This window comes from Nyctibius grandis, chromosome 32 (genome assembly GCF_013368605.1).
Source record: "Nyctibius grandis isolate bNycGra1 chromosome 32, bNycGra1.pri, whole genome shotgun sequence".
Classification (NCBI taxonomy): domain Eukaryota; kingdom Metazoa; phylum Chordata; class Aves; order Nyctibiiformes; family Nyctibiidae; genus Nyctibius; species Nyctibius grandis.
Genome location: NC_090689.1, coordinates 3,362,703 through 3,378,287, shown reverse-complemented (window position 1 = coordinate 3,378,287; position 15,585 = coordinate 3,362,703). Strand labels below are relative to the sequence as shown.

The following is a 15,585-nucleotide window of genomic DNA, read 5'->3' as shown; positions in this document are numbered from 1 at the left end:
CATTCAGACAGTGGCGTTATTGGTTCCAATAGGTTTTTTGCTTAGGTTTTAGAAACTATGACTCAGCATTACTTCCTTGAACTTTCTGTGGGTACTGAGAGTTATTGTCTTACTTAAATGACAGTTCGAACACGGAGCCTCCGCTGTCATTGCAAATTGCAAGCGTCGGGTCATCTGTAAACTGAGCAGATAATTAGATTAAAAGTGGCACTAAGAAATAAACTACAAAAAAAACAAAAAAGGACAGAAAAACGTGTGCTACGGCATTATTAACAGCACACGAAAGTACAATCATTGTACCTACCAGAAAGACACCTTTAACATGGAAGATGCAGCATTAAGGGGGAACCTTCACGCCCACAAAACATTTTTGGTTAACCAGGTCAGACCAACCAGTACATGAGAACCTGCCCTTGAGCAACGTGCCCCACCAGACCCACTACACTAGTTCCATGTGTGACACTGTATGGGTCTGGGATGTCTGGAGCACGGTCCAGGAAAGGAGAGGAGAAAGAAGAACCACTGCAAGTTTTAGATAAATGTATTCTAGCAACTAATTCTTCATAGGTTTTAGCATCAGAGAGAGGAGTTATAACAGACAACAACTGTTGTTTGTCATAGTACAACTCACAGCCTATTACTTCAGCTCTCAAAATACTCAGTTTCTTTTTTAAATAGAATTTCTGCTCATTTTTCTCACCTCTGGATACTATGGCCATATAGCTCCCAGGTAGCTGCTCTCATCTGTAAATCTAAAAGTACTACACAAGGCAAGTCAACACATCTGACTGAACACAAGTGTGTTTTAAAGAAAAAAAAAGTAGTTATACAAGGAGTACATGTAGTATTTGTTACCTTGATGTGCAAAATGGCTGTTCCTGGGGGGTGGGCATCTGTTATTGATCGTAGCAGCTTCCCACTGGCCAGATCCCACATTGTGATCTGCAAGCACATTGTTCTCAGTGTACACATTTATGGCCAAGGGGTTCTCTCCATCACCTTGTGCATTAGTACATCAATAAATTTTTATATTCCCAATATTATCCTGGATTAGTAAGGTCTTCATATCAAAGAAAACCGATCTGAAATCTGTTCCTACCCTGGTTTTACAAGCAGTTTACTTCTCTGCTTATACTCTCGCTGACAACATTCGAGTTATCTTCCCAACTCTCAACCATGCCCTTTTAGTAAGCTCTCGCCACCTGCCCGAACTCACTCACCTCACAGCTACCTGTCTGACAACACAATTAAAGAATTTAAGATAACTTTGCTACCACGCAACACCGTTCAAAGTGGTTCAATGCATTTCTCTCTCGTAGAATCAGTGAACAGCTGAATAACCTCTGCTAAGATCCATTAGCAAAACTCAAGCATCTCCAAGGCTACCATGAACCTGGTCTCTCCTCTCCTCCTGCGTTTGCTCAGCATGACAGGTCAGGCAGGAGTATACTTGTGCTTGGATATTAAATTCACGCAATTTCTCAACTAAGAAGCAGGAAGTCCCAAACTACTTACTGCCTAACTGAGGAATATTTAGCCCAGAAGAGCTGAGATTACAATTTGAATCCAATTTTTTACTGGAAATACTATTTCATATGGTTCCATACATTATCTGTCAAAGCTTCATAGACCAGATGTTTCAGAACTGCTGCTCCAAAATATTTTATCTGAGCATCATTTAAAACTGGCCACTGCTCTGCACAGATCAAATCTGTATTCCCACATGGTCTGGAGCAGTCTGTCATTTGGCCTTATCACAGGCACTGGAGTGTGTTTTATCTGGAATGAAGCTGAAAGCCAAAAGAGCAAAGGGAAACGAAAGTAAAAAGAAAAGCAAAGCAGCCTTCCTTGTATTCCATGGACCTCCACATTTTACCAAGTCAACTTCTACCCATTTTGGTTTAGTTTTAGTCTTACAACTTTTGTTTGGGAATCGCTTTCTCTCTTTAGGTTCAGAGAAGGGCATAAAAGTACAACAGCAGACTCAAAACCCTTTTTCTCTGTGTTCAAAAGCTATGCTGTTTCCGTCATACAACAGAAGTAAGGTATTAGTAGAAATGAACTTTGGGTCTAGATATGAGTTTCAAGAATTCCAAGTCATCACCACAGTACAAACTAGCTTTAATTACAAAGCACAGATCTCACAAAGCAACCTAGAAAGACTAAGCTGGTTGTCCTGGTGCGCCATTGCACATTTCAGTGCATGAGGAGCAGGACTTGGGTCACAACGAGCCATGATTAATTTAATCCTTCACTATATTCTGCATCTCCCATTTCCTCCACAGAAACTTACTCCAAACAACCTGAGTTAGCTCACTGGATGCAGGAATTGGGCAGACCAAGCCACACATACTGCTGCTCAGCACAAAACCAACTAACAAACAGCCACGCGTTGAGCGTGCTTGGCTTGGAGCTGCTGTCACCTCCGGATAGTGTCTCAGCCACAGCCTGCAGAAGGACAGAGTGCTGGACCGTCTCATCCTACAGGAATTACCTGTCCTTTCGCAAAGCCACACAGGAGCCTCGAACAGTCGTTGTTGATACTGAGAGCAGAGATAGCCCCGTACTGGGCCCCAACAGCGGTGCTGCCCAGACACAGCCGAAGCGCCTGGTTTTGATCTAGAGCAGAAGAATTAGTAAGAAATTAAAGAGAAAGAAAGAGCATTGATTAAAATTAATATCATGCAATTATTTACATATACAATTCACTTGGGGTACATCAACGATTCACAGGCTTACTGTTAATTTCCTAAAAAAGAGCTTACAAGATGAGAGCGCATGTTAGTACAGAGACAGCGGGACACTGTCTTGCAGGGGAATACCAAAATTATTTTTAAAAGTACAAAACAAGCACAGGGAATATGGAAATGCAGAGGTATTACACAGAACGGTTTGGGTTGGAAGGGACCTCAAAGCCCATCTAGTTCCAACCCCCTGCCACAGGCAGGAACACCTTCCACCAGACCAGGTTGCTCCAAGCCCCATCCAACCTGGCCAGCAGAAGCCATGTGATGGAAATAAAAATCATCCTTTGCCGTGCTACTAGAAAACACCCTGGCATCGCTGTGACAAGGGTGTACATGGCATAGAACAGAACAGGTCAAAGAAACAGAAGAAAAATCATGGAAGATTTCTGTGGGAGCTCAGAGAACACAGAGCTACAGCTGGAAAACAAGTTTCCCAGAGAGGTATTGTCCAAATGGTGTCCTTCAAGTCCCAAGGAAGTAACTCCTGTTCCAGAGGTCTGGAAATACAGTTCATTTACAAAAAGACCGTCTGCTAACCATAGAAATACATTTAAAAATCAGGTGAGTACTGCAGCTCTTGCCACTAAAGGTGAATTGCATTCTGTTCCTTCCACTTCAGCTTAAACCTGTCAGTAAGTCCATCAATAACCTGTTTCCAGGAAGGCATGAAAAAGGAGAATCTTTCCCAGCTCCCTCTGAAAAGGGCAGCAGCTTCAGAATCACTGCTACTTCCAATCCAGCTTCACACCTGTCTACGTATACCCACATGAATTTTCAAATCCATTTTCTTCTTCCCTCACCCACAACATTCATTCAAACTAAACAAGACCCCCAACTCCACCCAAAAGTAAATGCTTTGTACGACTCAGGTTATTCCTTTCTAAGGAGGAAGTGCCCATTATTTGCCAGAGAGGCATTTTCAGAGATGAGAAAAGATCACTTGGAAAGCTAATCCCAGAGAAACCCATGCCAGTACTTGGTCTTGTTTCCAGCCAGTCAAAACATGACACAAAAGGAGGAGCCATTAGATAAGATTTTTTTTAAAAAAAAATAAGTACAAGTAAAATGAATGAAATTGCTTCCAAAGCAAAGCAAGACGCCTGAATCCATGAGCTCCTATTAATCAGCTGGTAGAGTAATAAAAAAGGATAAAAGTAAAAAGTTATAAAAGCTGATCTGATGATTTTCCAGACTAATATCAGCTTTGAATTACGGCACATTTAAGATTACACATAAAAAGCTTTTTCCAAATGCTTGAAAGAAAGGTGGCTATCAATTGTCAAAAAAAGTTCTTAATTTTGCAATTTACATACAGTAATTCTTCATTTGAAAAATTTCTAGCAGTAACTATTTGCGTTGGGCTCAAAGTCTAAATCAAAACAAGATGGCACTTCGATACAGCCCTACAGGTAAAGAATAAAATCAAGTTTGTGAATATGAAATAAGTCACTTTCCAGAGCAAGGGAATGAGCACAGGGCACCAGAAGTTACTACTTTTCAGATCACCAGGTTTTCATCAAGATCTTTTCCTCAAATCATGATTTCCCTGAGTATGGGTGGCCTGCTTTATTTCCTGCAGAATTACTCAAATATTACAAATTCTACGAATAGGTCCTTTCCTCCCACCTTTATTAGGCCCAGTACCAGCACACGCTCTCCCAGGAGGTACATCCCTCTTGGGGCGGGGGATCAGGAGGACAATGGACGGGGAGCTGATGGGACAGGCTGCAGACACCATCTCCCCCAAGAACACAACAGCTGTCTGCTAAAACCAGGGCGTGCTGAACCCTCCTCCCCACCCTCAGCTTACACAAGTAAAATGATTACTCAGAGCAGGGGTTAAGCCGGACCAGCCGTGGCTACCACATCAGGAACCCGCTGCTCCCTCCTTGGCTGCATAACTGGGGCACGAGCAGGGCTTTCAGGAGTTGCTGTCTGCTGGCATGGGTTTCACAGGGTTTCTGGCTGGTGGCTCTTTGAATTGGGTTCCTGCTCCATAGTGCTGCCACTTGACAGCTCTCAGGCAGAGCTAGATGGATGGTGAGCTCATGGAAGAGCCTTTGTCCTGCCCCAAAATAATGCCCTTACAAACAGCTATGGACCTGCAGCCCTAAAACACTATAAATAGCACATTTACCTGTTCCTCTGCTGCTCTTGCCTGGAGAATGTGCAAGTGTGCAACGCACATGCATTCAACAACCAACCCCCAGACTGGCCAGCAGTATTCTCCACTGACTGGTTACCACGCTGCCTTACTCGCTGCTTAGCTGGCATCTTAAATTCTGGCACAGACAACATGCAAACTGGGCAAGACAGGACTTGTTCATGCAGGGTACATGCAAAGTGCAGTGTTACTGTACCTTTTCCTTTTCAGTCCACACAGAAAGGGCCAGAAGAGGAAAGAAAAAGCCAGAAATCAATATAAAAGGAGTGAAGTAACAAACAGCATACACGTGATAACCTTCAAAGACAGAGAGAACCTTCAGATTTTGCTGATAGTGTTTCCTTTTGTTAACGTTTCCCTTTTTGATTTATTCAAGTAACTGCGAGGATGCTGGGATAGCTAGTGTTTTAAAAAGCATATGGAATCACTGAAGAAAGATGAGTTTATAAATTTGGACTTCATTGTATTGAAGACATTAAAAAAAAAAAGAAATCTGAGAGGAAACAAAACTGGAAGTTCACAGGGACATAACTGGTAAAACTATTTTCAACAGTTACCACCAGCTAGCCAATCAACACCCCATTAACTTCAAAAAATAACCAAGGTCCCCAAAATCTACTTTTAATGCCATCTTTAGGTACTTACACTACCTGTTCTCTCAACATAACATGCTACCCCCATACCTCAACAAAGACTCAGGACACCAACCATAAGTTTTACAACCAACAGAGAAAACAAATGGTTCAACACTAATCAAAACAAAGTTTAGCTAGAGAGGAATTTTCTGTCTGGAACAAAGTCTCCATGAAAAGTAACACATTTCAGTGAGTTCTGTTTAAGGGCAAGTTTTTGAGTAGTGCAAAAACTCTTCCAGAAAGATGGAGAAAAAACCTCTAAAGATTATTTGTTTAGGCTGGCTGGGAGAGCACTTCTCCACTCCAGCTAGCAATCCTCAAGAGAAGTCATGGCACACAGCATAATTGTTCATTTGCACAATGCTCACAACTCCAAACAAGTTTCCAAAAGAATTTGGCAAAAGGATGGGCCCTCACTTATATTTAAAAGAAAAAAAGAAAATCCCCCAAGCAAGCACAGCACTAGAAACAAGCTAAGGGCCATACTCCTAAGGCACAAAAACCTGTCATTATCCACATGCAGTAACAAAGCATCAAACAGAGGATAAACTACCTGAATGATAAGTAAAAAATGAGAGCACCAAACTCCTCTCGGTCACGTCAGATCATGTAACAAAGGGCAAGTACCAGCAATGGCAGATCGAGAGGTTTAGATGGGTTGTGAGGAATTTTTTTCCCCTGCAAGACTACGTGGCCCTGGAGCAGGTTACCCGAGGAGCATGTGCATGCACGTCTGGCTGCTGCACAGTATTTTCCACCCCTAAGAGTTTTTCAAGACTTGGCTAGACTAAGCCAGGGCTGCCCCAAGCCAGTTATTGGTGACAGTCCTGCACCAAACAGAGGGTCACTACAGGCCTGCAGACATCCCTTCCCACCAACACTTCTGCAACGCTTACAGGATGTCAAAGAGTTGGCATCTAACTCAACTCTAACCCACAAGAAAAATATTGTGCAATCAGAGAACTGGCCCGTGATAATTTTTCAAGAGCCAACAGAAGCATTCAGAAAAGCAGAATGAAAGCAACCCAAGTCTCTTTTAGAAAGGACAAAGCAGACAAGTCAAGAGGTACAGGTGGACTTAGAAGAGACAAACGAAATACCTACATAAAGTTAAATATATGAAAGGAAAAATAAAGGGTTAAAAGATTTGCTAGTGACACAAAATTGTTCAGAGAAATTTGAACATCAGCAACGTTCAACCAGAAAACAGATGTACATTTTTGCAGGGGAAAAAGAAAAGGTGATGTCCCCATTGTACAGTAGAAACCATGCAACAGGGCATGGTTCAAAACTTCAGGGAGTAAATCCCATCCTAATTAACACATCTAGTAGAAAAATGTTTTCATAAAAAAAGGACAGAAATTGATTGGTCTACAGACATAAACTGCTGGTTTAAACTACACAATAAAACCAAGCCAGAACACTGATCCTCTCTCTTTGCACACAAGAAGGCCTTATACAGCCACATCCTGCAAGGATTTCCCTCTTCACAGATATAGATCTGAGAGCACTGGGGTCAACACCCAAGTTTTAGTGCCAGAACTGAAAGAATTTAGCAGAGAACACAAGTGTCCAGGAAGCATTCGTGCCCATAGCTGAAACAAATACTTTGATTCCTTATCACCTTTAAATTACAGCATAGACTCGCAGAATAACTTTGGTTTCAAGGGAGCTGCAGAGGTCTCTGGCCCAGTCCAGCTGCTCCAAGCAAAGTCAACGAGATCAGCTTGCTCAGGCCCTTGCCAAGTTTTGAATATCCCCAAGGAAGGAGATTCCACAACCTCTCCCAACCCTTATCTAATGCTTCAGCACCCTCACAGTGAAAAATTTAATGAGCGCTTCCCATGTTGCAGCTTGGGTCCACTGTGTCTTATCTAACACCACGGACCTTTGAGAAGGGTCTGGGTCTCTCTTCTCTCCACCCTTCCATTAGGTAGTAGAAGATAGCAACGTCATGTCCCCTGAGCCACCTTCTCCCCATGCAGAAGAGCCCCAATTCTCTCAGCCTCTCCTCATGCACTTCAGCCCTGTAAGCATCTTGATGACCCCACTCCACTGGGCTCGCTGCAGCCCAGGACAAGGCTGTATAAACAATAACTTTAAATGTTTCAACAGATCAGAAAGCTTTAAAGGCCCTGTTGCAAGTATGCAAAGAAGTTCTTCAAAGCACTGACATTTATTCCAATTAGTGGAAAGCTGACATTGTGTCAAGGGCCACAAAATAAACTGAATAACTACAGACTACGCAGCCTTGCAAAGATTGTGGCCAAAGTAACAGTAAACACGTTGGTCCAAAGGAATCAATGGTGCTTAAACCCACTTGCACTGAGGAAAACAAACACAACAAACCTTACAAAATAAATCAAATGAAATACCACAGTGTACTGAGCATCCTGGACATTCAGGCATTCAGTGGGTCCATCCTCAAACAGGACTTGATGCAGAAATAATCACGACAAAGGTTAAGAATGAAATGACCCTTCCTCCTTGCGTGCTTATATAGAGTCCTAGAGCCCCTTCTGGAGTGTAAAATGCTAAAAATAATCTCTCTCTATTATGGCACTTGCAGAGAACAGCTTCTTGTTTAAAAGCTTACTGACTTCATAGCGGCTGCATATAGAGAGTGCAGCAGGAAAACCAGAGTAAAAACGTGTTCCGCAGTAGTGATACTGGAGATCTCCACATGCTAGACAAATTTTAGAAAAACCACAAAGATCTACTACCAAAAATTCAGTAAGATCATGTGTTGGCTGTAGTTATTTATATTCAGATTAAGCATATCCTGTAATTGTTTCAATACTGGATTAAGCAAATGGCATCAAACAGTTTAATGCCTGAATACCCAGGGTGTGTCTTACACTGTGACAGTCTTTCCCTTCCTTCTGCTGTACCCTGTCCCCGTAACTTTTGGACTCTTGAATAATTTCAGCCAACTTCAAAAGAAAAATAAAGATAATGAAATTTCTAAAATTGTTAGCAATTTGGTGCTGCTTAGACAAAAGGCACAAAAAATTCAATGTGTGCAGGAGCAATTCAAGAGCCGTTCTCGCCCAGCTGGTAACTGGATAAACACAGGCACAAGCTCAGAAAGGTTTTTAAGAAAGTTTGGTGATAAGAAGACAAGAATAACAGAACGCAGAGGTGACTGGTGCAGGGGGAGGTCAGGGAGGATAAACCTGTGATGCAAGCCTGCAGGTAGCCATGGGTCAGAGCTGCCACTTCCCAAGGAACACATATTTTAATTTCCCTAATGCTGGCAGCAATTATGTCATAGTGGGGAAGATAAATACTGCATGAATTGGTGGTTGTATACTGGTTCTGGTTTCTTCCACATGAATACAGTGTCAGTTATACTTAAACATAGAAAAGGCTCTTTAGACAATTGCCACAGAGCTAAATTTCTCAATATCAATGTGCCAATCCCCAACAAAGCAGAAGAAATACATGAATAAGGACAACTAAAATATTATTTGTTCTTTATTTCTTTACTGAAAGAAAAACACATTTAGCACGAACAGAACATATTAGAAGAAATCAACCCTGCAGTATTCAGGCTGGCGTTTTTTGCTTGTGTGTGTTTGGTTTTGGTTTTTTTTTTTTTTTTTTTAAGATCATTAAAATGCAAAAAACCTCAAAACTTTATTTTGAACTTACCAAATATCAGTGCTAACCCATGGGAAGTCCCCACTGCTATCAGATTTGATGCTGCCTGAAATGGTCACACAGAAAGATTGAAAGTAGAAGAAATGTCAGTCACAAATCCACCGCTTCAACTCTCACTACATTCATGCAAAGTTTGCCAAAAGGGGAAGATTTAGAAGGTTATAGATATAACCACTTTCTAATTTATAAGTGACAAGCAATTCTCTTGTCCACAGCAATCCCAGAGACTCCAACTTCCTTCCATGGGGAATTAAGCACAGCTCCAAGATCCTATCACACTTGCAAACCTGCACCCAATTAAATAAAGCTTAACAGAAATCACATAATGCTGTAGACATATTAACGTTGTTCTACTTTTTATTTCTTAGCAAGTGTATGTCAGATTAAAAAAATTAAGTGCTTTAATGTCTGCAGAATGTAAGTTCAGGTTTTTATGCTATGTGCACAGTCACAGCGTGCTTTCAGTTTTGCTGTGCAACCTTTTGCCTTAGATGTGACTACATTTTTTTTCCTTTTTCTTCTTTAAACAAAAAGTATAATTTCTTACTGATTGCTGCTGCTACAAAGTGACCAAGCACATCTTTAGTTTCTTCGTAAAACATTAAAACTCATTTCACAAGGGCAGAACAAATACTTGCTGTATTTCACCTCCTTAAAATGTTTCTCTTCTCCTTTAACTACAGGCAGCTTCACTTCTGACGTATTTTAATTAGCATGCTTTAATGCAAATTGCTAAGCAAGAGTATCTTTCAGACAGGATTTTAGTGAAATTTAATCTTTTAAGGTCGTATTTCAGTTACATCAGAGCCATACAGATTTTGAACCCATCACTTTATGAGCACTTCCATTTAAGTTTCTTTAAAAAATTGTTAGGAGTCAAAGCAATAACTGGCAAAGAAGAAACAGCCAGGGAAATTCAATGTGTTCAACAGATGAACACTCACCTTGTGGGGAAAGGTTAGGTGCTCAGCTAACGAGCTCTGGTGATGACACGAAAAAGGGGAGAGCGTGGGGCTCGATCAGCAGAGGGGCAGCTGGGCAGTTAAGAAAAGTTGAACTCTGCCCCCAGGAACTGGATCTTTCATGCTGCTTCTCCCACCCCTCATATTTGAAAATTCTTAGTACGGGTAAGAAGGAAGATGCATTTATCAGCTGTCTTAAATTACTGCTTTAACAAACTTGCATGAAAACCAACTATAACGTACTGGAAAATTGTTAGAGTACTTACAATTGCAGTGGGCAAGCCAGCATCCACTTTGTCCTAGAAAAACAGGACAAGTCATGAGTCAAAGAGACAGAACTCCCAGCTCCGTGCATGTCTCTCAATTAGAACTACAGCATGCAGAAAAATCAACACAAGTTGTATTTTAATAGTCCTACCAGGGCAGACAGTGCTGAGGGAACCACTGGCTAGAAACACCCAGAAGGCATGAGGAAGTACACAGAAATGCACCTTCAAGCAAGCAGAACAACAGCACTGCTATCCTTTTATATGAACATTTCCCACTAGGTTTAATGACATCCAGCAACACAAACCAGTGTTAAAGAGGACCTACCGCACTGCTGCTGCAGTAAGTCAGCTGATACCTGATTCACCACTGGCTAGGGGTTACTAGTTGGTGGTTTATGTACTGACCATGTTAGTATTATCCAAAACAAATAGTAGGGGAAGGAAGATCATCACACACACACCCCTCCACACCAGAAGAGGTTCAAATTTTTCTTAATGGATGCAACCAGGAGAAAAAGACACTTACTGCTGCAGACACTATTTGGGCAGAAATTCCTTTCAGAAGCGAGAGCCGTATAACTGATCCATGGAGTGAGAGAGAATCTGGGAGTTTTTTCTTCCTAAGGGAATAAGAAATAAACCATATGCATTAGAGCAGAATGAAAGTTTGGAACTTTGCCTAACCCATGGCTAAACCAGCAGGTAAATTCTGCATGCACTCGTAACTCATGCAGTTTCCATTCTTATTCTTGGGGCGTACACGCACAGAACAAAACGGACTCGAGATTATCAGCAAAGCCTGCTATGCACCACTGTGCCTGCACAACACTTGTTTTTAACTCATCCCCTGGGGGTGGGAAGAAAAAAAATAGTCCTTCAAACATATTGTTGGTTTCAAGCAGTATCTGCAAAGCTTAGAATTTATTAATAAAGCCTGGAAGCAACACTTTCGGTCTTTAATTAATCTTCCAGTGAGTCAGGAAGTTTCGGCCTTTAAAGGTGAATGTCTAAGGAAAATACACAACTGAAAAAGGCTCATGAGGAGAACACAGAGCCATGGGAAAATGGGATGTATGCTTGAAGAATAACATCCAATTAAAACACAGCTGATCTGATATGGAAGGTAAGCGTTTCTGTTTATGGAGAAAACGTCCTTAAAAAGTAACTAGTGTACAAGGGACAGTTATTTCTGAAGAGCATCGGCATACTGTAGCACACACACCAGAGGGAAAAGCCCCAGGAAAACTGCACTTTTGTTGCCAAGCACATACCACCAGAAAGCCAAATTTCCAAAACTAACACAGTAATATTTGGTTCTTATCTCCCCAGAGGCGTACAAATAAGTAGCTCACATGTTGGTTGAAGAAACATGTTGTTAATAGCTGATATTATGGCTAAGGACCTATAAACGTGGCAACTAGCTTCACCCAAACATGACAATAACACTTCCAGGTTTTTCTGCTCATTCTGTACTGGGAAGTGTTTAAGCCACTCCAGGTTACATTCTGCTTAATAGAAACCAACTTATTTGGAAAAGAAGGGCAGTGAGTCAGTAGACCACCACGTGCCACCACAAACCGTCATACTTAGCGTGTTTATATCCTATGCAATTGCTCATGCAACAATCACAGCTTCTTATGGCACATAGGAAGGAGACAGGAGTGGCTCAGGATGTAGGACCAGGTCATCATTTGAGTAATTAATGACACAAGTCAGCAGCATTATAGCTAATTATCACATTCTAGGCTGCTTTTAGATATCAAGATTAGCATTCAGTTTACAGGAGTGACAGCAGTTCACTTGCCTTTTAAAACTAACCACCCGCTGCTTGCAGACTCTGGAAGTCATCAGACACCTTGGAGAGATTTTCTTTAAAGTCATCATGGTTCAGTGTTTTAAAGATTCCATTAAAATTCAGAGAAATATAAATATTCCCCTTCCCATAAAATGCATTTATTGCTCAAACAGGCTGGCCCCCAGTGTAAAAAAATCCTTCAAAAATCCTTTAACCTCCCAGGGTATCAGCCCTGCAGTACCTTTTCAGGTGCGTCCGGTCCCCGCTGTCAGAGCTCGCTACAGAAGATGTGTCGTAGGAGTGTGTATCCGTGTTATCAATGTTCAAGAGAAAGGGATCCTCCAAAATGAAAGACTCCTCTTCATCATCTGTCTGAAGGAAAAGAATCACCACAGCTTACTAAGAGTTCAAAATGCACAACACTAACTGAAACATTAGCAGAAGAGCATCAATTAAGCAGAAAAATCAAAGAGAGGACAAGACAGTCTCCTATGTAAAAACCCAAACTGTGTATTATTTTACTAAGCTGATTCTGTGGAAGAACTGGTTTCCAGAATTCACAATAATCACAGAAGTGAGCTGGAAAGAAAGTTATTCAACTAATCTTTCCTTCCCAGATATGATCTACTCCATCAAAACCTTAACAGACCTTTACCTAAGCTGTTCTCCGAAGTCTCCAACTGTTGAGAGAAGGCCTAGAATTTTTATCATCTACTCCAGCACTTCACCAAGCAGTGGCTAAGAGCCTAGCAGTCTCTCCGGCTGTTATGAAGGTTGATTTTGCTCTTCTCTGTGCTCTTCTGCTGGTGATCTCTTTATCTCTCTCTCCTCTCAGGATGAGCTTGGAAAATTTTTTTATAATATTTTTTAAATGGCCATTCTCCCTGATGTCTTCTAAATTCAGTACAATTCGTGTCATTCTTGAAGCACAGAGCCAGAGAGAGCAAACACAACACCCCACCTAGTGCCAAACCTGCAGAGACCAGAGCAGGTGCTCCTCATCTGCCTTACAGCTGCAGTCCTGTGCCCATTCGGTGTCCCTTTCCCCAGCACAGCTGTGCACCTTTTTGGGTCAGCCAGGTTGTTCTCCACTAAAATCCTTTTCAGAAGATGCTTTGCCAGTCATTCCCATCCCGTATGCACTGAGATAAACAGCACCGGAGTAAGACTGTGCACTCAGGTGGTTATTGGAAAAAATGCACTGAACTGGGAAAAAAGTGAGACAAAGCCAGTTTTCCCCTGCAAGGTACTACAGGCAACATCAGGTGTGGAGGCAGTTCATTACTCCTGCCAGGGGACTAAATACATTAAGCGTACAATATAAATGCAGCCATGAAGAATCTAGTTCTCATCTCCTCCCATGACTTAAGAACTATCCAGAATTCGCTGCATTTATTTTTAGCTTAAAAAAAAAAAAAAAAAAAAAAGAGAAAAGAAAAGAAGTTGTTTGGTGACCCTGATCTTTAATGGACTGTATAAGTTTCAGGTGAGTGTCCACATCTACAGGTGAACAAGCTTAAATCTGCTGGAAACCCTTTCTGTTTCAGCTGTGACTATTTTGATTAAAAAAACAAAATTCCACATTCACACTGCACAGCAATTACTCAACTAAGCATGTACTTCATCAGCTATCAGTATCAGGAAATTATGAAGTTATACAATTTTATTTCCCAGGAAAAACACAATATGAGAAGAGGCAAAGGAGTATGTGCTGCCTCACCTGAGCTCCTCCCCATACCAGAGCTGGCTGCACAGCCGATGCACCACTCACCTCATTTAAGATGCTCTCCAGTGTCGGAGGGGTATCAACTTGAGGAATGTCGAATTCTTTGTCATCAATCTGGACATCAAAAAGCACAGACTGAGTTTAGGTTGCCTACTCCACCTTCCAAACTTTTTTTTTTTTAAACTAAAGAACAAAAAAGCAGCTGTGCGTGCACTCCTTCCAACACACCTCTGCCCAGACACGCACCACATATACTACAGTTTCTCCTGTACAAAATGCATTCCCTGAAATTTGGCATTGCAAGACAGCACGAGAGGCATTTAGTATCAAAAACATAAAAGTTCCCTGTCCTGTGCTCAGGTCTGAAATGTCAAATGCTTTTTTTTTTCATTATTATTTCTAAATATCAGTACCAGTGTTACGCTGCCTTCCTAACACAGGCATCAACACACAAGATTTTTTTTTTTTCTGACTGCTTACTAACAGGAAAAAACGTACTTTTCTTAAAAATAAAGACACTGCGGCTCGCACTCCTGACAGCCGAGCTCTGCTGCGGCAGGAAGGCCAGTCCTGCTCCCTGACGGGACCCTGGCCCTCTGTCCCCACAGCCCCTCGGTGCCCGTCCGCACGGAGCGAACACCGGCTGAGCGCGGCACCGAGGCCGAGCACAGCGTCTCCCGGGACGCAGGACTGTTTTAACCCCTCCGTGACCCGTTCCCCCGCAGCACAAGCCCGACTGCTGCCCGCGTTGTGCCCGCCAGCAGGGACCGCGCCCGCCTCAGCTCTCGGGGAAGGGTGAAGCCGCCCCTGGGACCCGCTTCCCGCCAAGGCACCGCGCTGACGGGACACGGGCCCCGGACCCTCCCTCACGGCTGCCTGAGGGGGCCGCGGCCGAGCGGAGCGGCCCAGCGGGGCGGGGGCCGGCGCAGGCCCCGCGGCCCGGCCGTGCCCGCCTCCCCACCGCCCTTGGGCCGAGGGAGGGAGCCGCGCCCGCGGCGAGGCTCGCGACGCACCAGCTCGCTGCGGGAGTCCAGCTCGCGGTCGAGCTCCGCCACGCTCAGCCGGTGCGCGGGTGGCTCCGGGCACGGCTCGGCCTCCGCTCCCGCGGGGCAGGGGTCCTGCTCCGGCGCCGCCTCCATCGCCGGGCTGCGGGGCGCCGCGGCCGAGACCGCACCAGGCCGGCACCGCCGGGACTCGAACCCGCGGCCCAAGACGTCCCCGCCGTGCGCAGGCGCAGCCCGGCACGGCCACCCGCCCCCTGCCGGCCTTAAAGGGGCCGCGGCGCCCCGCGCTGCCGGGGGACAGAGGGACGGAGCCGGCGGTGCTGCCGCACGAAATACTTTTATTTAATGGGAAATCCCGCGTCTGCTCCACGACGGCGGCTGCGAAACCGGGCCCCGGCGTTATCCTCCGAGGGAAGGAAGAGGGGAAAAATTAGTAATAGGTGAAGAAAGGAGAGACAGAGATGAACACGCATCGCACCCCTCGCAGACACGCGGTACCTCAGCTAAAGCCCAGTGGGTTTTTCTACAGTCCCAGCACTTTGGGGCCCACCGTTTGGTGTGCACAGCGCCAGTCTGAAGCTGCGTCCCAGCAAAGCCAAGAAAAAGCATCACTTGTGCGA

General features: G+C 43.6%; 1 protein-coding gene across 2 annotated transcripts in view; it reads right to left on the bottom strand.

Moving 5' to 3' along the window:
* Nucleotides 1–15,156, bottom strand: part of VPS8 (VPS8 subunit of CORVET complex) — a 74,429-nt gene extending 59,273 nt beyond the window's left edge. For both annotated transcript variants that reach the window (XM_068421110.1, XM_068421111.1), the window contains exons 1-9: nucleotides 14,975–15,156; nucleotides 14,007–14,075; nucleotides 12,477–12,607; nucleotides 10,967–11,060; nucleotides 10,438–10,470; nucleotides 9,201–9,255; nucleotides 2,495–2,619; nucleotides 856–942; nucleotides 114–181 (exon numbers count right to left, since the gene is read on the bottom strand). In XM_068421110.1, the coding sequence (XP_068277211.1) occupies nucleotides 114–181; nucleotides 856–942; nucleotides 2,495–2,619; nucleotides 9,201–9,255; nucleotides 10,438–10,470; nucleotides 10,967–11,060; nucleotides 12,477–12,607; nucleotides 14,007–14,075; nucleotides 14,975–15,100 (788 nt within the window). In that variant the 5' untranslated portion in view covers nucleotides 15,101–15,156. The remainder of the gene's footprint in view (nucleotides 1–113; nucleotides 182–855; nucleotides 943–2,494; nucleotides 2,620–9,200; nucleotides 9,256–10,437; nucleotides 10,471–10,966; nucleotides 11,061–12,476; nucleotides 12,608–14,006; nucleotides 14,076–14,974) is intronic.
* Nucleotides 15,157–15,585: the final 429 nt, after the last annotated feature.